This window comes from Sapajus apella, unplaced genomic scaffold (assembly GCF_009761245.1).
Source record: "Sapajus apella isolate SASKATOON/1434 unplaced genomic scaffold, GSC_monkey_1.0 scaffold14, whole genome shotgun sequence".
In the NCBI taxonomy this organism is placed as follows: domain Eukaryota; kingdom Metazoa; phylum Chordata; class Mammalia; order Primates; family Cebidae; genus Sapajus; species Sapajus apella.
Window position 1 is genome coordinate 17,005,986 of NW_022436954.1, and position 23,966 is coordinate 17,029,951.

Here is a 23,966-nt window from a genome sequence, read left to right on the forward strand (position 1 = left end):
CAGCCAGAGCAATGCTCATGGTCTTGACTTAACTCCACCCAAATCTTTCTTCTCCATCCTGTCCCATGGAGTGCTGAGATTTCCAGAGGAACAGCCTGTTCTCCAGCATCTGGAGCTGGTTTCTTGAGGGAGGTTCAAGGATAAGCCAGGTCCCAGAGAGAGATGCTCCGGGAGGGCCTCAGTACCAGGAATCACACGAGACACATGGTATGCGGAGAAGACACAAGCAGGGATGTCCTTTATGCTCCCCTCTCCTGATGCAGTAGCCAGGCCAGGCCAGGGCAGACAGAAACAGCCTCCTGAGGAGTCCCAGGAGCTTCAGAGAGCAAAGGTCTAAGTCCCCAGAAGGTCTGGGGAACAGCATCCTGGGGTGAATCTGAGGATAGGGTGTGAAACGGGGTGTGGGAGCTTGTCCAGGGGGTCTGGCTTTGCCCATAAAGTTCTAGGCATCCAAGATGCCCTAAAGATGGGAGTGGGTGAGGATGAAGGCAGGGACCCTCTGATATCCAAGATCCTGAATTTTCCTTGCTCTAGAGGGCAAAGCTCAAACCAGACCAAGAGAACTTGCCTGTAGTTGCTTTTTATTCTCCCCCTTGACTCTCTCTGTAGGACCCCTGCCTTTAAGCAGAGCTAATATGTTCCCCTCTCTCAGTTTTCTCATCTGCACAATGGATAATAATGCCTATACATGCTCAGTAAAAGGAATACGGCCCCAGTCCCTGCAGAAATGCATTTTTTTTTTTTTTGAGATGGAGTTTTGTTCTTGTTGCCCAGGCTGGAGTGCAATGGCGTGATCTAGGCTCACTGTAATCTCTGTCTCTTGGGTTCAAGCGATTCTCCTACCTCAGCCTTCCAAGAAGCTGGGATTACAGGCATGTGCCAGCCTGCCTGGATAATTTGTTTGTATTTTTAGTAGAGATGGCGTTTCACCATGTTGGCCAGGCTGGTCTCGAACTCCTGACCTCAGGTGATCCACTTGCCTTGGCCTCCCAAAGTGTTGGGATTACAGGCATGAGCCACTGCTCCTGGCCAGAAATGCCTTCTAATAATTCATTTGCCACTAAGGATGCAGGAAATTGGGGCACCATGTGCAGAGATCACCTTCTGAGAAACCTTTCATGACCTGTACCCTGGCTCAGCCACCTGCCACGCTCTGCTCCATCATGGTGCCTGTCATGATGTTGATACTGCCTACTTCCCTCTCTGTCTCTCTCATTCACCTGTGAGTGACTGAAGGGCCAAGTGCGTCTTCTCAATGCAGGTTACCCTGGCACCAGCATAGACGTTCCCTCAGTGCCCAGTTGCTGAAGGGAAGTTATGCTTATTTTTTTTTTTTTTTGTCTTTTTGTTTTTTTCCTTTTTGTGGAGAACGGGGTCTCACTATATTACCCAGGCAGGTCTCGAACTCCTGGGCTCAAGCTATCGTCCCGCCTCTGCCTCCCTAAGAGCTGGGATTACAGGCGTGAGCCACAGCGCCGGGCCCCCACTTGCTGAAGGAATGGACACGTGTATTAATGAATGAGCAAGTGAATTCCCAGCTGGTCCAGGGAAGCCAGAGGGACCTCATGACACATCCGGGTGCACATAACACTTCTGTGGGACCCAGCATCCCCACCACCCGAAGGGCTGGCCAGGCCAGGACCCTGAAAACCCCAGGACCCCTTCAAGAATTGTAAGTACACCTCTTGAACACTTAAATCTGATTTTTTTGGGTCTTGCTGTGTTGCCCAGGCTGGAGTGCAGTGGCATGGTCATAGTTCACTGCAGCCTTGAACTCCTGCGCTCAAGTGATCCTCCCACCTCAGCCTCCCAAGCAGCCAGGACTACAGGTACATGCCACCATGCCTGGATAATTTATTTTTTATAGAGATGGAGTCTTTCTGTGTTGCCCAGCTGGTCTCAAACTCTTGGCCTCAAGCGATTCCCCTGCCTCAGCCTCCCAAAGTGCTGGGATTACAGGTGTGAGCCACCACATCCAGCCTGGGATTTTTTAAAAACAATTTTTCCCTTCTTTTACAAGGATTGCCCCGGCCTAAAGTGATTTTCTCTACAAATACAGTAAGTACTTGAAATAGAGCGAAGTTCACTACAATGTAACCCAAACTTGACTTTAGTTCTATGCCCAGGCCCCTTGTCAAATAAAAGTGAGCAAAACTCCGTTCTCTGTGGGGTTGGTCAAAAAAAGTGACTGCCTTATGCTCCTGCGGGACTCTCTCTGTGCGGTCTGCTGCGTGCAGTCAGCTGACACAATTTTGACTTTCTTGCTTTTTGTGATAGTACAGACCATCTGAAAAATACTGTTTTTCGTTAATTCTACGAAAATATAACTCCATATTTTATATAATTGGAAATCTTATTTTTAAATTTGCATTATTATTATTACTTTTAGAGACAGGATCTGGCTCTGTCACCCAGGCTGGAGTACAGTGGCGCCATCATGGCTCACTGTAGCCCCAGCCTCCCCAGCCCAAGTGATCCTCCCTCTCCTGCTGCCTCCCACAGGTGTATGCCACCATGCCCCGCAATTATTTTTTTTTTGTAGAGACTAGGTCTCCCTATGCTGCCCAGACTGGTCATGAACTCCTGGGCTCCAGCAATCCCCCTGCCTTGGCCTCCCAAACATTGAGATTAAAGGTGTGAGCCAGCACAAATGAACACAATCGGAAATTTTTGACTCAGTGAATTTACTGCATTACTGTAGTGTTTTACTATATTGAGCATCTCTTTTGCCCTATGTTACTGTGCTAGGTTTATGTCAATGCACAAAACCGATATGGACTCTTCTCTCATGGAACTTACTTTCTCATGGGGTAAACAGCCAATAAGCCATTAAAATAACTGCAAACTGGGTTAAGGGCTAGAAGAAATCAAAAGACTAAAACATAAAAGAAGACGGGGGTTCCACTTTAGGTGGTCAGGGAACATTCCCTAAGGAGGCGATATTTGAGCTGAGATCAGCAGGCTGAGATGGAGAGACTGGGGGAAAAGCAGTTCAGATGTTAGGAACAGCATGTGTAAAGGCCCTGAGGCAGGGCTGGAAAAGGCTTAGTCTCAAGTTGGGTGAGTATGGATCCAGGAGTCCTAGAGCAATCTGAAGAAGAACCTGGGGCAGATGGAAGCTCTAGAGCCAGTGCTCAAGGGTGAGACCTGAGCCACAAGTTCAAATCCCCTGTGGGTCAGCCAGCTGTAGACTATTCCAGACCAGGGGCTGCAGAAAGTCCTGTGTCACAGTATGGGGATGGCTCCAGGTAATGAGAACTCATTGAAAACCATGGAGAGAGCCCTTCCTGAACCTCAGAAAGAGTGTGGGCTCTGCAGGACCTTGATGGCTGCAAATAGATGGGCTTAAGGACACTTTTCTCTCTTCTCTCAGAATACGGGGTCTGGCTTGGGCCCCATTTTCTCCATTCATCCATCCATCCATCCATCCATCCATCCATCCATCCAACAATTGGTTGCTAGGCACTGGGATATAGCAGTGAACAAGACAGACCAAGCTGCTGGCTCAAGGAACTGTTCCCTCAACACTGGGGGAAGCAAAACCCAAACAAAACCTCACCTACTCCTGAGAAGTAGGTATCAGAGGCCTCCTTTCTGATTAGACACCCTGTGATTTGGGCTCCTCCTGTGGGTTTTTCATTAGCAGTTTTCTAGCGGATTCCACTCTGAGACCAGAGAGCCTTGGCCCTTCTGTTCTTTTCCCTGTTGGTGAGAACTTAAACAGAAACACACACACACACATCTCCCCTTTTAAGGGCTGGTAAAGGCCCACCCACAGACATAGGAACACCCAAACACACATACTTCTCTAATCTCCCTAAATCTCCTGGAGGCTGGGGGTGGAGGGGCCTCTCTGCTTCCCAGTTAGCTCAGGAGAAGCCAGGGTAGGGGACTGGGGAGTAGTGATCAGCCTTAGCCCCCACTGCCTCCCCCATGCTGGGCTGGTCCCTGGGTCCCCGTCACTCCCACACCTGGCCTCCCCAGCTGCAGGGAGTGAACGGGTGTGCTGGGCAAACATCCTTGCAGCTTCCTGCTGCTCCCCTCTGAGAAAACAGACCTCTTCTTCCTGCTCCTTCTTCTCCCCACACCCTCCCAGCTGGGGCTTCTCTGGGATCCCAAGCCAGTTCTCTCTAGAGAAGCCAGACATCCCGTCCCCTTAGCGAGAGGAAGGAGGGAACGCACACAGACCCAGTGTTTCCATCTAGAGAAACGGCCTGCTCTCCCCTTGGTCCTTTATCCCAGTTCTTGGAGCCCAGACCCTCTCTCTCCTAAGTGCCAAGGGGCTAAAGGACCACAGTGTACAGTGGCTCAAGAGTGGCCCCATCAGAAACTGTGGGAGAGTGGGAGGAGCAGGGAGGAGATGCCCCAACATGGGACAGGAAGGGCAGCCCCCTTCTAAGGAGCCTCTCTGAGAATCACATAAACAGAACTGCGGCATCATAAAGATATCCTCATAGAAAGAAAAATAAAGCAGCCCAGCCACCTCCAAACATACTTGTCTTGACTTTGTGCACTCCCTCTCCTGTCTGTCCAAGTACACGCGTATTTCTTGCATAGCTGTTTTCAGGAGTTGAGCATATATTTTGCTTTTTGCACAGAGCAACAGAGCACACGCGTTTTCCACGTGATTTACGGCCCATATCTGGGTTTTTAAGAGGATAGTGAATATCCTGCTCTCCATTTTCCAGACCGAGAGGCACACAGACACCATCCCTACCCATTCTTAACCCTGGAAACATTTTCCTATCCCCATGCATAATGAAGAAGTTGGGGGAAGGGTTGGTATGGGATCTCAGCTGGAAGGGACCTCAGCTATGGAACTGGAGCCCCCAGAGAAGGAAAGTGACTTGCTTACAGTCACACAGCAACTCCTAGCTGAGCAATTCTCACTATCTCCCCCATCCAGTCTCTATGGATCAAGCCAACAATGAACTTTACATGCCAGGCATTGTGCTATGTTAACCTTCGCTTTAATTTTCTCTCGAAATGCCTACGGTAATGCTATGGGGACGGTTCTAATATTCCCATTTTTCAGATGAGGAAGCCAAGGCCCAGAAGAAGAAAAGTCACTTTTCTGAATTGCTCCGCTGACTGATGGCAGAAACACAGAATTAAATCTCCTGATTCCCAGCCCAAGAATCCTTTCTTTCGTTAGGCGCCCCATCTTCTCCTGCTGCCTCTCCTGGGTCTGCCCAGGTGTGAGATCAGGAGCCTCCCCAGCAGGCCTTTTCCTCCCCAGTGTCCCAGTGCTGGATCCCACTATCCGATCGTGCCTCCTTTCCTGTGCTGGACCAAGGCCCAGATGAGCAGCTGGGGATGCAGGACTGAATGGAGCAGCAGGAAGAGGCTGCCGGCGGCTGAGTTCATTCAGAAGAAAGCCCAACTCAGAGCTGCCAAGGGCCGAGGGAAGCTTATGGCAGGGGTCTACCGCCCCCCTTGACTTCAAGGCTCCGAGTTCTGACAAACCTCCTTCCCTGTGACAATTGTCTTTTACCAACATCAAGAGGAGGTCTGGATCCCCTGGATCCTGCTGCTTTATTCCTGAGATCTGTGCCAGAACCATCCTTAGGAAGACCTGCTCCAATCTCTCCCCCATTTTACAAAGAAACTGAGGTCCAGGGAGGAGAGCCAGTGGCAATGACCAAGCTCAGGGGAAGCAGAACCAGTACTAGAACCCAAGTCTCTGCTGCCAATGCAAGCCCTCTCCCCTTATGCCCTTGTCCTGTCTGCTGAATTATGCTCCCTCTAACTGGGACAAGGGGCTTCCTTAGAGTGTAGGGTGACCAGGATGTGCTGCCTAATGAAGAGCAGGGAGACCTCAGCCCCCATGCCCCCTTGACTCTGGCTCCTGTCCCTTGGCTTGGTTCCTCACCATCGATCTAGTGGCCTGGAACAGTTTAGGTGGAAGTCCAAGATGTTGAAGTCCTCTAAGGACTTGGCTCTTGCCTGGCCCAGTTTATGTTAGTCCTGGGAGGTAGAGATCAGGTAAAGACTCTCATGCTTGATCACAGGGTGAGAGAGAGAGAGAGAGAGAGAGAGAGAGAGAGAGAGAGAGAGAGAATGTGTGTGCATAGAGGCATGCACACAAAACTGGTGGTTCACTGAAGAGGGGGCTCCCACTAGATTCCCCAAACAATCCACATTTCATCTGGGCAGGCCCTTCTGAACCCAAATATTTTCTCCCATTCTAAGCCCATGCCCCTCCCCCATCAAGGCTTTAGGGCTGAGCCTGAGAGAGGGAGGGAGGGAAGAAGAGAGAGAAGCCACGTTTCCTTAGGGAGGGAGGGGAAGAGTGAGAAGAGAAAGACAAACCCACAGTCGGACCTAGTCAAGAAGACAGGGAGAGGGAGACAGAAAGTCAGCCAGACTCCAGGAACAGAGGGACAGAGCAGAGGTCTAGAGGCAGATGGAGAGAAAGGGCTCCCTCCTCCCGAGCCATCTCCCTTGCTGCCCTGACCGCCTCCTCCCAATCCCCACGCTTAGGTCCCTCCTTGGAGGGTCTCTGGGCCTGATTCCCTGGGGCCGCCAGGGCAGCACCCTGAAGTTTCTGGGGCTGGCTGAGAACCCAGGTCTGGCTCTCATCCCCAGGGGCGTCGGGTCTCAGGCACTCTGAACACTCCCCGGTGCGCCCCCCAGCGGAGATCCAGCCTAAGAGCCACCTAAGCCCCAAGGGGGGCGCAGGAAAGGGCGCTGCCACTTTTCGCCCAGTCTGGTCCTGGAACCGGGGGTGGGTTGGGGTCGGCTAGAAGACATGGCTAGAAGGGGGCGGGATTGGTGTCTCGAGCTCAGATCGGAGGATCGGACGGCCCCCGACGCCTTGATGGCCCCTTCCTCCTAGAAGGTGGAGGCCAATGTATGCAAGGATTGAGCCCCAGGAGGGTCGCGCACTGGCCCAAGCTCCGAGGCTCAGGTCAGGCGGGGGTCCAAGGGAGGTGTCGAGGGACCTACTCGCCAAATCTCGGAGCTCCAAGCACAGGTCGCTCCGGGAGATCCTGCGCTGAACTCCCTCCCCCGCTCCTGCCCAGTAATGTGTAGTCGGCCCTTCTAGGGGTCCAGGCGCGTAGCAAAGAGGGGTGCCAAGGGGTGGAACCGGAACGGAGACCCTTCATCTTACCGCATTGTTGAGGAAGTCCGACTCGTTCAGATCCCCCAAGTCCAGGAAGCTGGATCCGGGGAACAGCCTGTCGGCCGGGAAGGGTTCCAAGACTGCGTCCATCGCGGCCGGCTCCCGGGACCCCCTTCGACTGGGCTTCCCTCACTCCAGGGCGGCGGCGCACCCAGTCCAGAGCTCTTGCCTGAGCGCTGGCAAGCGGGCGGGGGGCAGGTCCGGGGCGAAACCCCGGGGGAGGGGCGGGCGGAGGCGGCGCGGCCCCGGGTGGGGGGCGCTGGGGGCGCGGGGGCCTTAGGCAGCGGCTAGGAGCGGGCTGGGCTCAGGGGCCCCGGGCGCACCGTGGGCATTTAGCCGACTCCACCTCCTCCTGCTCCTCCCGGGGCACAGCTGGCTTCCATGGGGAGCCCAGGGGTGGGGCTGAGGGCTTGAGGAGCCCCCCGGACAGGGTGGGAGCCGGGGCGGGGGAGCTAAGCGCTCCCCCGAGACTGGGTGGCTGCCGGCCGCTCCGCTGTCTCTGCGTCTTCCTCTCTCTGCACGGCTTCTGTCACTTTCCTCTCTGTGAAACCGGGAACCCCTGGCTGGCTGGCCCAGCTGGCCAAGGCGCCACGCCCCAACATCAATATTCACAATAATTTAATATTAATGAGAAGAGGGCGTGGCTCGGGGAATCCTCGCTCCCTTTTTAAAGAAACATCTGCAACTTCGTCTTAGCAATCTCTCTCCTCTGAATGCTCAAGGTGGGGGCTTAAAGCAACAATAGTCCTGGAACGTTGGCATTTTGTTAAGGCCTCACCAAACACTGTCTCATAAATTGCTGAGGGAGCTATTTCCATCCTTCCAGCCTTATGCTAAAGCCTACACCAAACCCAGTCAGGGAATTCTGTTTCACTGTCCCCTCAACAGATCTCCCCTCAACGGGGGAGATTTTCAGTTTTTTTTTTAAATACGGAATTTCGCTCTTTTTGCCCAGGCTGGAGTGCAATGGCACCATCTCGGCTCACTGCAACCTCCGCCTCCCAGGTTCAAGCGATTCTCGTGCCTCGGCCTCTCAAGTACCTGGGATTACAGGCGCGCTCCACCACGCCCAGCTAATTTTTGTATTTTTAGTAGAGACAGGGTTTCACCATGTTGTCCAGGCTGGTCTCGAACTCCTGACCTCAGGTGATCCACCTGCCTCGGTCTCCCAAAGTGAAGGGATTACAGGTGTGAGCCACTGTGCCCAGCCGATTTTCAGCTTTTAACTCTCATTTCTCATCTCACATGTTTCTTACTCCAGGAAGCCTTCCTTGAACTCCCAGGCTGGAGCAGTTACCACCAGTATACACCACAGGACATCATGTGATCACCTCCAGTGTTTCCAGTCTAATGTGGTATTGTGTTTGTTTGCTCACATTGTGTCTGTGACCGCACTGAGCTGTAAGACTCCTCAGGGCAAGGACTGTCCCCAGCTTCCCTGTGTGTGAAAGGGCTGGGTGAACAGCCAGAGAGAGGCCAGGAGAAGCTCCTCGATTGTCAAGTCCCGCTCCCCTCAATGGTTCTGAAGAGCAGGAAGTTGGAGAACAGCGGTTCTGGAACCTGAATGAGCCAAGGTGCTGGCTGGCTGCACACTCCACAGTCACCAGACACTCCCAGGGCCCCCGGATCCTTCACCTAAGTGGCTTGCTCCTGCCTACAAACTTAATCTCTTGAAAGGGCTGATAACAATTGCCAAGCACCTGAACAAATGGAGGAGGTTCAGGGAGGCGCTCCCTCAGAGGGCTGGGCACACTGTTTCCTGCCCAGAAGTCATTAATAGGATTAAGTGTGTCCTCCTTGTCTGGGGCGTTTAATTAGCTCAGGAACCAAAAGGCCTTTAAGAAGTAGAGATGTCATTGCAGCTAAGCCATGGATGTCACCAAAATTACTCTCAGCGCCAGGTGGGAGAAGGGTTCATACCGAGGCTGAAACAGCAGTTGTTTGTTTGCCTGGCAGGCGGGCAGGCACGTGGCTTTTCTCCATCTTATGATCTAGTTGACATAGTTCTGGAGAGTGAAGTTCTGACCTTCCAGGCTGTCATATGACTGTTAGCTGCCAGGCCTCCTGGAGAATTTGCTCCTGAGAAGGTAGGAATATAATCCATGCCCTGGGGAGCAGTTCACCAGCCATGCAACTCCAAGAAGGGAGGCTGGGCCGAAAAGAAATCAATTCACTTTCACAACAGTGGCGGGTAGAATTGGGGTGCTGGGACCATGGGTGTCTTCCCCAAATGTGTCACATCTGGCCAAATGGGCACCATTCAAACACTGAGACGTGGCAGGTCCTTCTCAGGGCGAGCGGAGGGGTCTCTGGCGGGGTGAACAAGCTGTGGTCATGAGTGAGCTCCAGCAGCAGGTGTCTGGAGTCCTGGCTACTGAGCTAGAGTCCCTGCAGGCCCACAGGAGGAGCAAAAGTGCTGCCCTGCCTGAGGTTGGTTGGAAATTGTGCCTGCGTTCCTCCCAGCCTGCTCTGTAATTAGAGACACAGGTACCATTTAAGTGATTGGGGAAGATTATACAGTTTTAGATAAGTAGGATTAGAGTGTGCTCTCTTTCCTTATTCTTACCCAGGTGAACATCCCAGGAAACCATTGAAAATAATCTTGGGGAGACATTCTGGTTCCGGCAGCTTCTACAGAGTCTAAGAGGCAGGATCTCCCAAGAGAAATCCTGGGGAAAGGGGTGGCAGAGGGAGGAGGGAGACTAGGCAGGGTAGAGCCGGGCACACAGACTAGTGTGATCATTTTCTTTCTGGAATGAAGAGGATGGCAAAGTCCAGCAGAGATGAGGATGACAGCAGATTTGTTCACACGTTCTACAAGCATTATTGAGTACCTACTGTGAATGGTTCCCAGACCAGGCACTGGAGACACGGCGGTGATTAAGAACTTAGATCCCAGAGTAAATTTGGGTGCACAGGGGGGGGGGGGGGGGTGGAGGAAAGTATGGGTAAAAAAAATGTTAAGAAGATGATTAAAAATAAAATAGTATGATGTGACCCTGTGGGTATGGAAGGCCTCTCTGAACAGGCCATGTCTGAACTGAGAACTGAATCAAGAACTGGGGTCATTTATGGGGCAAAATGCAGGGAAAAGCATTCTAGGCAGAGGGAACAGCAAGTAGAAGAGGAGGAGGAGGAAAGCCTGACTGAGAAGAGCTGAAGTGGTGCAGGAGTGAGATGCTGAATGTGAAAACCTAATGCCCTACACATACCCTGCATTTATGGCCACACTGAAGCCCAGGCTCTATTTTGTGCCAGGACTGGAAAGAAGTGTGCCCACCTGATGCCTTCTGTAGGGTGTGGTCAGCCACACATCCCTTCTTTCTTGTCTATTAAAGATTTTCCAGGAGAGGAAATGAGATGGCTTACTGGGTCTTAAGTCTGCGTTCTGACCCAGCAGGGAGAGTTTGCTCCCTCCCTACTCGTTCCTGGGTTTGGTGCCACAGCCCAGCCCCCCCACGCAGCCCCCTCCTGTGCATCTGAAGGAGTCAGGGGATGAAGGCCAAGGTTGGCTCTGCAAACGCCACCTCCACAGGCCCAAATACTGCAGGTCACGTAAAGCAGTCACAGCAGCCCCTTCTGTGAGGGGCTCAGCAACACCTGGCTGCTGCTCTCCAGGAGCTGTTCCAGCTGCGAAGCAAAAGCTTCGTGCATAAAGACATCACAACGCAGTCAATGACGCACAAAAGAAAGAGGGCAGAGAAAAGCTTTTTGCCTGTTCCAGACACTGAAGATCAGGCAGAGAGAGAGACTCCTGCCAGGCTGAGCTGTGAGCAGAATGTGTATGTGCGTTTGTGTGTGTGTGTGTGTGTGTGTGTGTGTGTGTGTAGAATCACTGCCCTTCACTAGGTCTCAGTTTCCATAGCTATAAAATGGGCAAGGTGTTGATGCCTTCTAGGGTTTCATCCTCTCCAAGGATCTTCCAATGTGCCGTTTCCAGGACAGGGCCTGGGGAACAGGGGTAGGGGTCTGGGGAGAGTGAAGGGCCTCCCTGCTCAGGAGGCCTGGCACTTTGATTTTCCAGGCTTCTGCCCAGAGCCTCCCAGAGGGTACAAGGCGGGTGTTTACACTCGGCAGGCAGGCCCTGGGTGGCAGTAATAAGGTCACCCAAAGTAAACCTGCCTTGTTTGCTGGTTGTAAAGGGAAAAATGCTTTGGCACACTCTAACAGGAACTTCTGAGAAATGAAAACATATTCATCCTGGAGATTAGACTGACTTCCGGGGTGCAGACGGGGCCCTTTGTTCTCTGGCAGCTCCCTAAAATGGGCTGCATGGCTGCTTTCCCTGTGCCCCCCACTGGGGCTGGACATGGAACCTGGGGTGGCACTCTGCCAGGAGGCAGGGTGGGCTTCAGGCTCCCAGCTTTCACTCAGCTTAAGGCTCTCCTTTCCACCCCTTTGGCCTGTGAGCCCTTCCCACCCCACCCTGAACCATAAAAATACCGGACGTTTATTAGTACTTGCTTTATACCAGGCACTAAATACTTTATGTTATCTTGTTTAATTCTTGGAATAAGCTTGTGAGATAAGTATTGTCTTTCACTGATTCTGAGATGCACATTTCTTCACATGCTTTAACATCTCGGAAGTCAGAATGTATCTTACGATTGATGTTATGTCGTAGTTTAATGGATGATGCTCTTTTCCTTCCTAATGGACATAACATAATGGTGCATCATGCAATTGATGACACCTTAGAATTGACATGATATTATCCAATCTGCAGATGAGAAAACCAAGGCTCAGAGAGTTTATATGACTTGCCTCTTCTTTGTTTTACAGAAAACCCAGGCCTTGGGCCATTGGAGTCTTACCCTAGGTTGCCCAGCCTTATGAGGCAGAGATAGGACTGAAACCGGGGCCTCCCGGCTCCGCACCCAGGGCCCTTTCCACTCACCCCAGATGAACTGAATTTACTCACTGGGGAGAGGCAGGAGCTGAGGGGAGGACCTTCCTCCAGGGCCTTCCACAGCAGCAAGTGAATCACCAACCACCCTGCCTTGGAGAAAGGCCTTAAGATAGATTTTTTTTCCTCTTTAAATTCTCTGAAGACTGAAGTTCCTTAAGCACTAAGAAAACACTTGCCTCCCTTCCAGCTCCTTTTCCTGGTAATTATTTTTGCTTCTTTTTCCCTGAATTTCTGCTCTGCCGTCCCATCTTTGGCCTGGAAGCAGGCCCGCCCCTTGGCCCTCTGTCTGCCTGCCATCTGGGAAACAGCTCCACCCGCTTCCTGCTTTGCTCTCCTCCTGGTCTCAAGTCACCTTCTCCCCTCCAGCCCGAATCACCTGCTCCAGCTTCGCTTCTAGACATCTCTAGAACGCAGCCACCTGGCTCCCTAACCGGAAGACGCGCTCTCAGGCGTACCACCACGCCCTCCATCTCCCTCACTCTCGAAGTGGAGAGTAATGGGAGAGAAACCAGCAAAGCCGCTTATTTCCTCCCCTTGAGTCCTCATATTGTTGGGGACAGTCCCCTGCAAATCCTGCCCCACCTAGGGCTGGCAGAGCTGGAACTATGGGGCTAAGAGAAAGGGCAGGGGCATGGAAAGTTGGAGGCCTGATCCTGCCTACCACCTCCTGCTCCTGTCAAGCCCTTATCCTCCCAGTGCCCCGCCCCCCACCCAAGGCTGAAGTAGCTTGTCCCCAGGAGGCAGGGAGGCAGCATCAGGCGTTTAAATCAAAGGCTTTGCTAAATGCATCCAGTCACCCTGCAGTTCACCGGGGACTGGTAACTGTCAAGGTGAAGCCAGGGCCTCAGATTCTTCCCTAAAAAATGAGGGTCTTAGCCTGGTGTCTGAAATTCCATCCTCCCAGCTCTGAAATGCGAAGATTCTGACTCCCTCTGCCCAGAAAGCAAATATGGCCTTTGTGTGTGAGGAGTCTGAGTGTCCCTGGGCAGCGATTGGCTGGGAGCTAGGTGTGCATACCGCCCCCGCCCTCCCCCAGGATGTCTGAAGGTGTGAATTGAAGTGTGGGGCTTCCACCATTTGCACAAGTGTATTCCGGCGCTCACACCTAGGGGCGGGCCTCTGCCTCACTGTGCACGTCCATGCCAGCGCGTGCGGCTGCAAATCTGGTTTCCATCTTCTCCCAGTAGGCAGCAAGGCTGGGGGAGACTGAGTGGAATATTAATTGTGCTCTTGCACGTGGCCCAGCTCCATGAATGTGGTGGTCGAAGGGAGCAGCCTGCAGCTATGCGGGGAATGAGGGAGAAGCCACAGGAGCGGGGCTCCCTGGGGTTTAAAGCCATGCTGGGAGCAGGCAGAGGCTGAGATCCAGAAGGGCGGGTGGCAGTGGGAGGGGGAGAACTTCTGAGGACAAGGATCTGGGGACAGCAGGGAAGACGCCAGCTAGGTTGAGGGGGATACCCACGTTTGCCTAACTCAGGTGTTCGATAAATATTTGCTGAATGATTGAAGAGCTGAATCCTCAAATGCCTGTAAGATCTACAGATACCCCTTCCGTGAGCGCAGACAGAGTAGGAGGAAGGATGGAAATGTGCAGATATTAAGCACCTACTGTATGCCAGCCACTCCAGGTGGCACTGTCAAGCATTTCATTTTATTTCAGACTCACAAAGACCCTGAGAGATAGTATTACCCCCAAGTGGGGAGGGGCCCACTACACACATATCCTCTACCTCCACCTGCCATCTGGCCCCTTTAGGAAGGCCTGGGGAAGCAAAAGCAGGCTGCTTCTGAGTGGCAGGCCTATTTTTAACTTAATGGACACTCTGGGTTTTGTAAGTCATTGCTTTACCTTCTTTGCTTGGGCTGTGAGGAAGCTCAGAGATGAATTTGCTGAGGTCCTCTTGCAACAGAGTCTCTGGAGGTTCATTTCACACGCTGCATCCTGCCTTCATCTTCCGTTTGTTCCCCTTCCTCCATCTCTCTTTCCTCTATTAGCAACATGGAATTCCATGGTCTGTAGGTTTCTCAAATGCCTTTAGAAGGGAGACAGAAATACATACATAGTTTTGCCTTTATAGGTGAAGCGAGGGAGATTCAGAGAGGTTACGTTATTTGTCCAAGGTTACACAGCTATTAAACCAGAGGATTGGAAATTAGATCTGGCCTCTGACTTCATCTTTCTGCTGCGTCAGACTCTGGGATTGGATAAATTGCATAGTAACCAGGGGGTTTTCCAGAGAGTTGGGAGGAGGCCGAGGCCTTTGCAGACTCAGCCTTTACCTCCCACTGGCCCTTCACCCAGGCTCTTCTTTTTGAGGAGCAGGTCCAGGTGGGGGCTTCCATCCTTTATCATGCAGAGAGTGGGGGCCATCCTCAGGGACCAGCCCCAGCCTCTGTGGCTGAGCAGAACAAACAGAAACCCAGCAGGCTTGGCCTTGGCAATCACTGGTTAAAGCAAATATATATTCCAGGTTCTCTGAGGAACATTTCGGGAGCCTCCGGAACTGAAGGGTGAACCAACTCTCTGGAGAAAAATGAATGGATGCAGGCCCAGAGGAGCCACGTTTTTTCCTCGGCTCTTTGGCAAGCAAGCACCAGGTATCCACAGATCAGAGTGAGGGGCCCCAAGGGTGTGTATTCTGCAACCCAATCCCTCCAGCTGTCCCTTCAGACCAGCCCGGCAGGATTCTCTCTCTTTTGGAATGAAGACTTAGGGTTTCCTGGGGAGGCTTTACTTGTACTCCTTGGAGAATTTTTTTAGAGACGTAATCTCGCTCTGTCGCCCATGCTGGAGGCAGTAGTGGGATCTCGGCTCACTGCAACCTCCACCTCCCGGGTTCAAGTGATTCTCCTGCCTCAGCCTCCTGAGTAGCTGGGATTACAGGGGTGCACTACCACGTCTGACTAATTTTTATATTTTTAGTAGAGACGAGGTTTCACTATGTTGGCCAGGCTCGTTTTGAACTTCTGGCCTCAAGTGATCTGCCTGCCTTGGCCTCCCAAAATGCTGGGATTACAGGTGTGAGCCACCGTGCTCAGTTGAATTTATTTCTTATAGGAGCTGGTATCACACACATACCCCACAAGCCTGGGGACTTCCAGGGAAGACACAGAGAATGAGTCTCATCTAGAGTAAAAGGGATTGTTTTGAGGGCTGCAGCTGGAAGCAGCTCCAAGAATGACAATCGCTGACGACCCAGGGGAGACTGGTTGAGAGACACAGAGGCAGCGACAAAAGACTCTGCTCCTTGGGGGATGTCCAGATGTGCCCCAGGGTCTTCATTGTGGGATACCTTCAAATACCAGCATGCATGACTTGGGAAAGAAACCATCACAGAAATATACAGTGATTTTCACAAACCGTCATTTATTGGGTCTTATTGCTTTTCAATGCTCCGCCAGTTTGCAATGCATATCTCAATCTTCTGAATCAATAGATCTCCTCTAAACCAAAACGACAAAGACCAACAATCCGATTAAAATATTGGCAAAGAATATGAACGGAAACCTTGTATATTTATACAATATGGCATTGATCAAGTCCCAGGATCTACGCTAAACACATCCTATGAGTTTTCTTTCTCTCTCTCTTTTTTTTTTTTTTTTTGAATTTTTATTGGTGCCAAGATGACTTTTCTCATTTACACCTTACTGTAGCCCTTGGAGACAGGTACTAGGATTACTCTGTTTTATTAAAGCCCAGAGAGATGAAGTAAGTTGCCTGAGATCACACAGTGACTTGGTCTGACTTCATAGCCCATGATCTGGAGGCAGGAGTTGAGATGGCAGCACTGCTTACTGGAATCCAGGGTCTCAGGAAAACCTGGTGGGAATGAGGGAGGGAAAATGACAGAGGGATAGCCGGCTGAGGTAGAATCACATTACCCAGCAACTTGCGAAGAATCCAAGAATCCTCAGTCCTAGGTAAAAGTTTGTGTGAGTGTCTTTTTCAATTTCTTGAACAGATAATGTATTCAGATGAGTTAAAACATTAAAAAAGAATGCAACAAAAAGTAATCCTTTCATCTCTGCATCCTATATCCTAACCACTAAGTTCCCACCCTTTAACCAACATATAATCAATTTTACTACTTTCTTGGGCATCCTTCTATGGTGTGTGTGTGTGTGTGTGTGTGTGTATGCACATAGCTATTTTTCACTCTCTCTCTCCATTTTGTTTTTGTTTTTTAAGAGACAAGGTATTTAGGCCAGGCGCGGTGGCTCAAGCCTGTAATCCCAGCACTTTGGGAGGCCGACGCGGGTGGATCACGAGGTCAAGAGATCGAGACCATCCTGGTCAACATGGTGAAACCCCGTCTCTACTAAAAAAATACAAAAAATTAGCTGGGCATGGTGGTGCGTGCCTGTAATCCCAGCTACTCAGGAGGTTGAGGCAGGAGAATTGCCTGAACCCAGGAGGCGGAGGTTGCAGTGAGCCGAGATCGCGCCATTGCACTCCAGCCTGGGTAACGAGAGTGAAACTCCGTCTGGAAAAAAAAAAAAAAAAGAGAGACAAGGTATTTCTCTGTCGTCCAGGCTAGAGCACCGGACGCAATCACAGCTTACAGTAGCCTCAGGGACTCAAGCAATCCTTCTGCCTCAGCCTCTTGAGCACTACAGGTGTGCCCAGCTAATTTTCAAATTTTTTGTAGAGACAGGGTCTCGATATGCTCTAGCAACAGAGCGAGACTCCATCCCCCTGCAAAATAAAAAAATAAAAAAATAAACAACCAAGGAGCATTCGGCAAAGGCTGGTTGGCTGATGGATGGATTGGCTGGTGTGGAGGAAGTCTGAAACCATGGCTTACCTGTACTGGTGTTCGTGGTGGAGGTGAGAATGGCGCACTGTAGGCACAGGAATGGATGCTATGCCCAGCTGAAACCCTGGCATCTGGGCCCAACCAGGAAAGGGTTAAGTTTGCTGGAGTTTTGTATATGAAATGGCACCGGGAAAATAAAAAAGTGCAGACTAGCAGTTGAGCGCAGGCTGGTCTCGAGCCCCTGGCTCCAACTGATTCTCCTGCCTTGCCTCCCAAGTGCTGGGATTATCACGCATGCGCCACAATACCAGTACACTCTACCTCTCTTTTTAAATTGAAAAGTATTATACACACTGTTCTGCATCTTTTTCCCCCCACTTAATCTATTTTGAAGATCTTCCTGTATGAGCACATAAAGAACTTCCTCATTCTTTTTCTTTTAAATAGCTGCATAGCCACCCATTGTATGAATGTACCATCATTTATTTACCTGTCCCCAACAAACGGACAATTGGATTGTTTCTAGTTTTTTACTATAACAAACAGTGCTGCAAGGATAGACTTGTTCAAGCACTGCATGGAGGATAAATTCTCAGAATTAGGGTTGCTGGGTCCAAGAGAACGTGCATTTGTAATGTTGGCAGGCATTCTCAAATATCTTGTACCAATGTACACTCCCACCGGGAATATACGGCACTGCTGATTGTTCTATAGTCTCTCAAAGAAAGGATATTATCAAACTTATGGAATTTTCTAATCTGATCAATAAGAAATGGTTTCCAGTGTATTTTATTTATTTATTTTTTGGAGACAAGGTCTTGCTCTGTCGCCCAGGTTGGAGTGCAGCAGCACAGTTATGGCTCACTGTAGCCTCGACCTTCTGGGCTCAAGCAATCCTCCCACATCAGCTATATGAGCAGCTGGGACTACAGGCATGTGCCACCATGCCTAGATAATTTGTTATTATTATTTGTAGAGACGAGGTCTCACTATGTTGCTCAGGCTGGTCTCAACTTCTGGCCTCAAGTGATCCTCCTGCCTCAGCCTCCTAAAGTGTTGGGATTACAGGTGTGAGCCACTGGGCTCAGCCTCCAGTATATTTTAAATTTGCATTTATCTTGAGCATCTTTTTAGATGTGTTAGGACAATTTATGTGTCATTTTCTGTAGACTATGCACATTCCTTGTCCTTTAAAAATTGGTGGTTGGTCTTACTGATTTCTAGAAGCTAAACTTTATATGTTAGAGATAATGCTTTGTGATTTGCAAGGGAAGTGGGGCTACAGTTTGCATCCTCCCTGGGAAGGTCTGTAGAGTTGGATTCTCCCTCACTTCTCTCACCATCTCATGCAAGCCTTGCTGTCTATTCAAAGAGCGTTTATTGGCCAGGAGTGATGGCTCATGCCTGTAATCCCAGCGCTTTGGGAGGCCAAGGTGGGTGGATCACCTGAGGTTAGGAGTTCCAGACCAGCTTGACCAATATGGTAAAATGCTCTCTCTACTAAAAATACAAAAATTAGCCAGGTGTGGCGGTGTGTGCTGTAATTCCCGCTACTCGGGAGCCTGAGACAGGAGAATTGCTTGAACCTGGGAAGTGGAGGTTGCAGTGAGCCAAGATTGCACCACTGCACTCCAGCCTGGGCAACAGAGCAAGACTCTATTCCCCCCAAAAATAAAAAAAATTAAAAAATAAACAATCAAGAGCATTTATTGAGCACCTCTTGTGTGCCAGGATCAGTGCTGAGGCCCCCGAGACCAGAAGTGAATAGACAAAGCCCTCTGGCTGCTTGCAATCTAGTGGAGGAGCCAGATCTGTAATCAGGCAGGTGTAGTCCAGTGTGAGATAAACCTGTAGTTCATGGATTCAGAATGGGTGTTCCAGGAGCACTGGGGAGGAGGCAATAGCCTCTGCCTGTCGCAATAGTTCTGACATCCATTCCCACCTGGGGGCTGCCTTTGCCCACCTCCCTTGTCTCTGTGGGTTCAGCCCTCAGGCCCTGATTGCAGAAAAGCTCTGTTCCAGGAAGATATCTCCCTTGGAACATATTTACTGAGCGCTTACCACACGCCCATCCTCCCTGCCCCCATCGTTTGTACTCTGCCTCCACCCGGCTTCCTTCCCTGCCCTATGCTGGTCCTCAGCAGCGTCCACTTTCCCTTCCATTGCCTGCCACCTGTTTCGAGTATGCATTCCCCCGCTGCTCAGAGGGATTGTCAGCTCCTTGTTAACAGAAAGGGAGACTTTCCCTTGGGTCCCCTCCCCTTGGCGCTTGGCATCTGGTGGCATTCGGCAAAGGCTGGTTGGATGATGGATTGGCTGGTGTTGAGGAAGTCTGAAACCATGGCTTACCTGTACTGGGGTGTTTGTGGTACAGGTAAGAATGGCGCACTTTAGGCACAGGAATGGATGCTATGCCCAGCTGAAACTCTGGCATCTGGGCCCAACCAGGAAAGGGTTAAGTTTGCTGGAGTTTTGTATATGAAATGGCACCAGGAAAATAAAAAAGTACAGACTAGCAATTGAGCCCTGTCTCATCCTGGTTCAAATGACATTGTTTGCGCTTCCCCAGCCTTGCCTCCTGCACTAATTACAGACCTTCCCTGGGGAGGAAGACCGGGGCCAGGAGGTCCTCATTACAGGCTCCCTTGCTGGAGAGAGCAAACCCCAATGACCAAACCAAGTCTCTTGAAGACAGGCCCAGGGCTTCCTATCCTGAGCTCCCTGCTGCCTCCTGGCTGGGAAAGGGTTAAGAAGCTGGCATGGAATGGAGCCCTGCATCCAGATTTAATCACAAGGAGTACCCCCTATGCTAAGGTGTCCTCCTGGCTCCCCTTGCCAAGGACTGGACCTCCTTCTCTTCTCTTATCCCCCAAGATGGCCACTGCCAGGGCTGTGTCGGGGCCTCCCCACTGTGGTCGCCTGCTGGCCGCCTCTCCCTGTGGCCTTGTGGAGACTGAGCCTTCTTTAATCTTCCATTTATCCTGAGGCCTCGCCCCTCTGAGATTGTCTTTGATGTGGGGCCTGCTCTGGGGGGAAATCACGGGTTTCTGAGGCCTGGGCTGGGCTCTGCCCACTACCCCCAGCCCAGGCAGGCCCCAGAGAGAGGTCTCCCACCATCAGGGCCAGACCCAGAGGGTGACCTTGGCAGTCCAGATAAAAGTTTCAGGCCCTGCTGTTCAGGCAGATGGAGGGGCTGCTGCCCACACCCCAAAGTGGAGCAGAAGTCTCAGGAATAAGATTATTATTATTATTATTATTATTTTTGAGACAGTCTTGCTGTGTTGCCCAGGCTGGAGTGTAGTGGTGGTAGCTCACTGCAATCTCCACTTCCCAGGTTCAAGTGTTCCCTTGCCTCAGCCTCCCAAGTAGCTGGGACTACAGGCAGGCACCACCACGCCTGGCTAATTTTTTGTATTTAGTAGAGATGGGGTTTCACCATGCTGGCCAGGAGGGTCTTGATCTCCTGACCTCGTGATCCACCTGCCTCGGCCTCCCAAAGTGCTGGGATTACAGGTGTGAGCCACCGCGCCCGGCCCAAGAGCTTTATTATTATCACAAATTACACCGGTCTCCCCCATGAGCTGGCGAGCACCAAAACAACAACAGCAAGAACGATGGCAATAAAGCAGCGACCATTATTGCGTGCCGATGAAGCTCCTGCACCAGGCAAGGCGTCCTCCATGTATGACATCATTTAATTCTCTTTTTAATAAGTTTTTCTTTTTTTTTTTTTTTTTTTTTTTTTAGAATGGAGCCTCACTCTGTTGCCCAGGCTGGAGTGCAGTGGTGCGATCTTGGCTCACTACAACCTCTGCCTCCCAGGTTCAAGTGATTCTCCTGCCTTAGCCTCCCAAGTAGCTGGGATTACAGGGCCTGCCACTGCGTCTGGTTAATTTTTGTATTTTTAGTAGAGACAGGGTTTTGCCATGTTGGCCAGGCTAGTCTTGAACTCCTGGTCTCAAGTGATTCGCCTGCTTCAGCCTCCCAAAGTGCTGTGATTTCAGGGATAAGCCACTGCTCCGAGCCAACATTTAATTCTACAATCATTTAATTCTATGTAGCTGTATGTATCATTTCAAAGGGGAGGAAAGTCATTGACTTATTTGTATAACAAAAATTTATTGAGCTCCCACTACGTGCCAGGCACTGTTCTAGGCACAGAGGAGTAAACAAAATGGTGTATCTGTACCCTTAGGTACTAGTGGGAGAGACAGGTCATTAACAAATGTCAAATACAGGTAGTATCGGGTTGTATAATATAGAGATAGTGCTTTGAAGAAAAGTACAGCTGATAGTGACAGGGCTACTGTTTTGGATGCCATGGTCAGGGATGGGCTTTTTTTTTCTTTCCTGAGGCAGGGTCTCACTCTGTTGCCCAGGGGGGAGTATAGTAACACGATCACAGCTCACTGCAGCCTCAAGCTCCTGGGCTCAAGCAATTCTCACACCTCAGCCTCCTGAATAGCTGGGTCTATAGACATGTGCTACTGTGCCTGGGTTTTTGTTTTTTTGTTTTTTTGAAAGGGAGTTTCTCGCTCCATTGCCCAGGCTGCAGTGCAGTGGTGCAATCTTGGCTCACTGCAACCTCTGCCTTTTGGCTTTAAGTGATTTTTGTGCCTCAGCCTCCCAAGTAGCTGGGACTACAGGCATGAGCCACCATGCCCAGCTAATTTTTCTATTTTTAGTAGAGACAGGGTTTTGCCATGTTGGCCAGGCTGGTCTCAAACTTCTGACCTCAAGTGATCTGCCTGTCTTCTAAAGTGCTGACATTACAGGTGTGAGCCACCATCCCTGGCCCATGACTGGCTAATTTTTGTATTTTTTGTAGAGATGGGGTTTCACCATATTGCCCAGGCTGGTCTCGAACTCCTGGGCTCAAGCCATCTGCCCACCTCGGTCCCCCAAGTGCTGGGACTACTCCCAAGTACATGAGCCACTGCATCTGGCCAGGGATGGCCTCTGTGAGAAGCTGGAGACCTGAGTGGCAGGAAGAAGTTAGCCATGTGTCCATCTGGAGAAAGTACATCCAGGAGAGGGAAAAGAAGGGCAAAGGTCAGAGGTTGGAGGTGCCTGTCTTGCTCCAGATCTAGCCAGGAGCCAGTGTGTCCGAGGATGGAAAGAGAGGTGAACAGAAATAGGAAATGAGCTGGATACAGGAGCAGGGACTGGGTCACAGATGGATTTTACTCCAAGCTGATGCCTTTGGAGGGTTTGAGCATGAGGCTGGTTTGATCTAGGTTATGTTTTGAATCTGAGACTCAAGACATGAATTGTGGAGGTTAGGAACCAGCTCAGGCTCCCAAGGCTAGTCAGTGGGAAAGTTGAGATTCAAACACAGATTCTGTCTGACATGAGAAACTGTGCTTTTGCCATTATGCAGTTGGCCACCTAGAGGGGCAGGGACTGTGTTCTGTCTGCCTCAGTATACCCTGTGCCCAGCAGAGAGCCTGGCAGAGGCTACATGCCCAATGCTTGGGAAATGATGGATTCAGTTCTGGTTCTTCTACCGACCTGGGGAGTCATTTAAATCTGAGTCTCAGTTTGTTCATCCAAAAGTGGGGGAGAAAACAACACATGTCTTGTTTCTGCGGCCCTGCCTGGTGAGGATCACAAGAGCCCTAGTGTGTAGTGGGCTTGTGTGGTGTGAAGCGTCAAAAAATGCTCTGCTCTCAGATTTCTTTCTTTCTTTCTTTCTTTTTTTATGTTTCACCTTTTTCATTGAATTTATATTAAAGGAGGAAGTGAGGAAGAGGAAGCACTTAAGAGTCAGAATCCATATTAGACTCTGGGGAGTGAAAAATTAAATTAAATCAGTAAGATGGGAGTAGGGGAGAGTCAGAGGGATCCTTGCCCACCTTTCAAGATCAAATCAAGAAATCAGGGAAAGCAAAGACTCAGAAGAGGAGAAAGACATTCTCTCAGTCCATCCTCCTCCCCCAGGGCAGAGAATTACAATATTACTATGTGAGCCTCTGAGCAGAAGACTCTCCCATTCTATGTCGACATGTCCTACAGAATGGCCAGGGCTGGCCTTAGCCAACAGAAATAGAGGGTCAAGGGGGTCCAGGAGTAAGGAAGGGTCAGCAGGGACCCCCAATACTGATTCTCCTCTGGCTGGAGGTGGGCAGGAAGGAGTCATAGCTCAAATACCGAGCAGCCATAAAAAAGAAGATGGCGAGAAATAGGAAGAGGGAATCCTGCCAGCTGGAGGCCGGGTGACCCTGTCCCAGATCCACACCTGTACCCCGGGGGAAAGGCTCATGGATATTGAAGATGGTGGTGAAAAAATAAAAGGGAAAAGCACCAACACCAAATGAGAAGTGGAAGCCCCCGGTATCACCAAATGGCTGGAATCCCCCTCTGCTCTCTGGAGCTGGTCTCTGGCCCTGGGGACGCAGTGGAGTTTTTAATCAGGGATCCTGAGGCTTCTGGCTCCCTCACCCATAAAGCGGGACAACTTTCTCTCTGCTGATCCCAGCTTTACACACTGGACACTCCTGCCGCTCTGGCTGTGTCTCCAGCCACTGATGAAGACATGGTCAACAGTACAGGTGGCCACGCACACTGACCACGGCTTCCCGGGCAGTCTCCAGAGACATATTACATTCGAAGGTCGCGCCCGCCCCGCCCCGCACGCGATTTGGCCCTTCGGGGGCTCCCGTCCTCCTCCTCCGCTGCTGCCATTGCAGGTTTTGTTTCGCCCCACGTACCCTTCAGTCCCCCAAATCTGCTCTGAGATTTCATCTGTCCTTACTCCCATGCAGGGCTCTTAACCTGGCTGCTTAGAGGCTCAGTCATTTCCCTCCCTCCCCTCTTTCTCTCCCTCCCTCCCTCCCTTCCTTCCGAGTTTCACTCTTCTCACCAAGGCTGGAGTGCAGTGGAGCAATCTTGGCTCACTGCAACCTCCGCCTCCCAAGTTCAAGTGATTCTCCTGCCTCAGCTTCCCAGGTAGCTGGGATTACAGGCGTGCGCCACCATGCCTGGCCCTCCTATCTGGGCCTCAGTTTCCTCGTCTATAAATGGCTATAAATGGAGTTTTTGTTTTCATGCATTCATTCACTGAGTCACAGTCATCTCTCGTTAATGTGACAGCATACATGTATGTTCTAGGGGTACAGACATTTGAATCAATGCTACCCTCAAGAAGCTGAAAGTGTCACAGGCATGGATG

At 50.9% G+C, this 23,966-nt stretch overlaps 1 protein-coding gene and 1 pseudogene across 1 annotated transcript in view; both read right to left on the reverse strand.

Moving 5' to 3' along the window:
* Positions 1-7,705, reverse strand: part of CREB3L1 (cAMP responsive element binding protein 3 like 1) — a 45,745-nt gene extending 38,040 nt beyond the window's left edge. The window contains exon 1 of the mRNA XM_032283470.1: positions 7,115-7,705. Coding sequence (XP_032139361.1) covers positions 7,115-7,216 — 102 coding nt within the window. The 5' untranslated portion in view covers positions 7,217-7,705. The remainder of the gene's footprint in view (positions 1-7,114) is intronic.
* Positions 7,706-22,809: 15,104 nt separating this feature from the next.
* On the reverse strand, positions 22,810-23,479 carry LOC116554477 (annotated as a pseudogene).
* Positions 23,480-23,966: the final 487 nt, after the last annotated feature.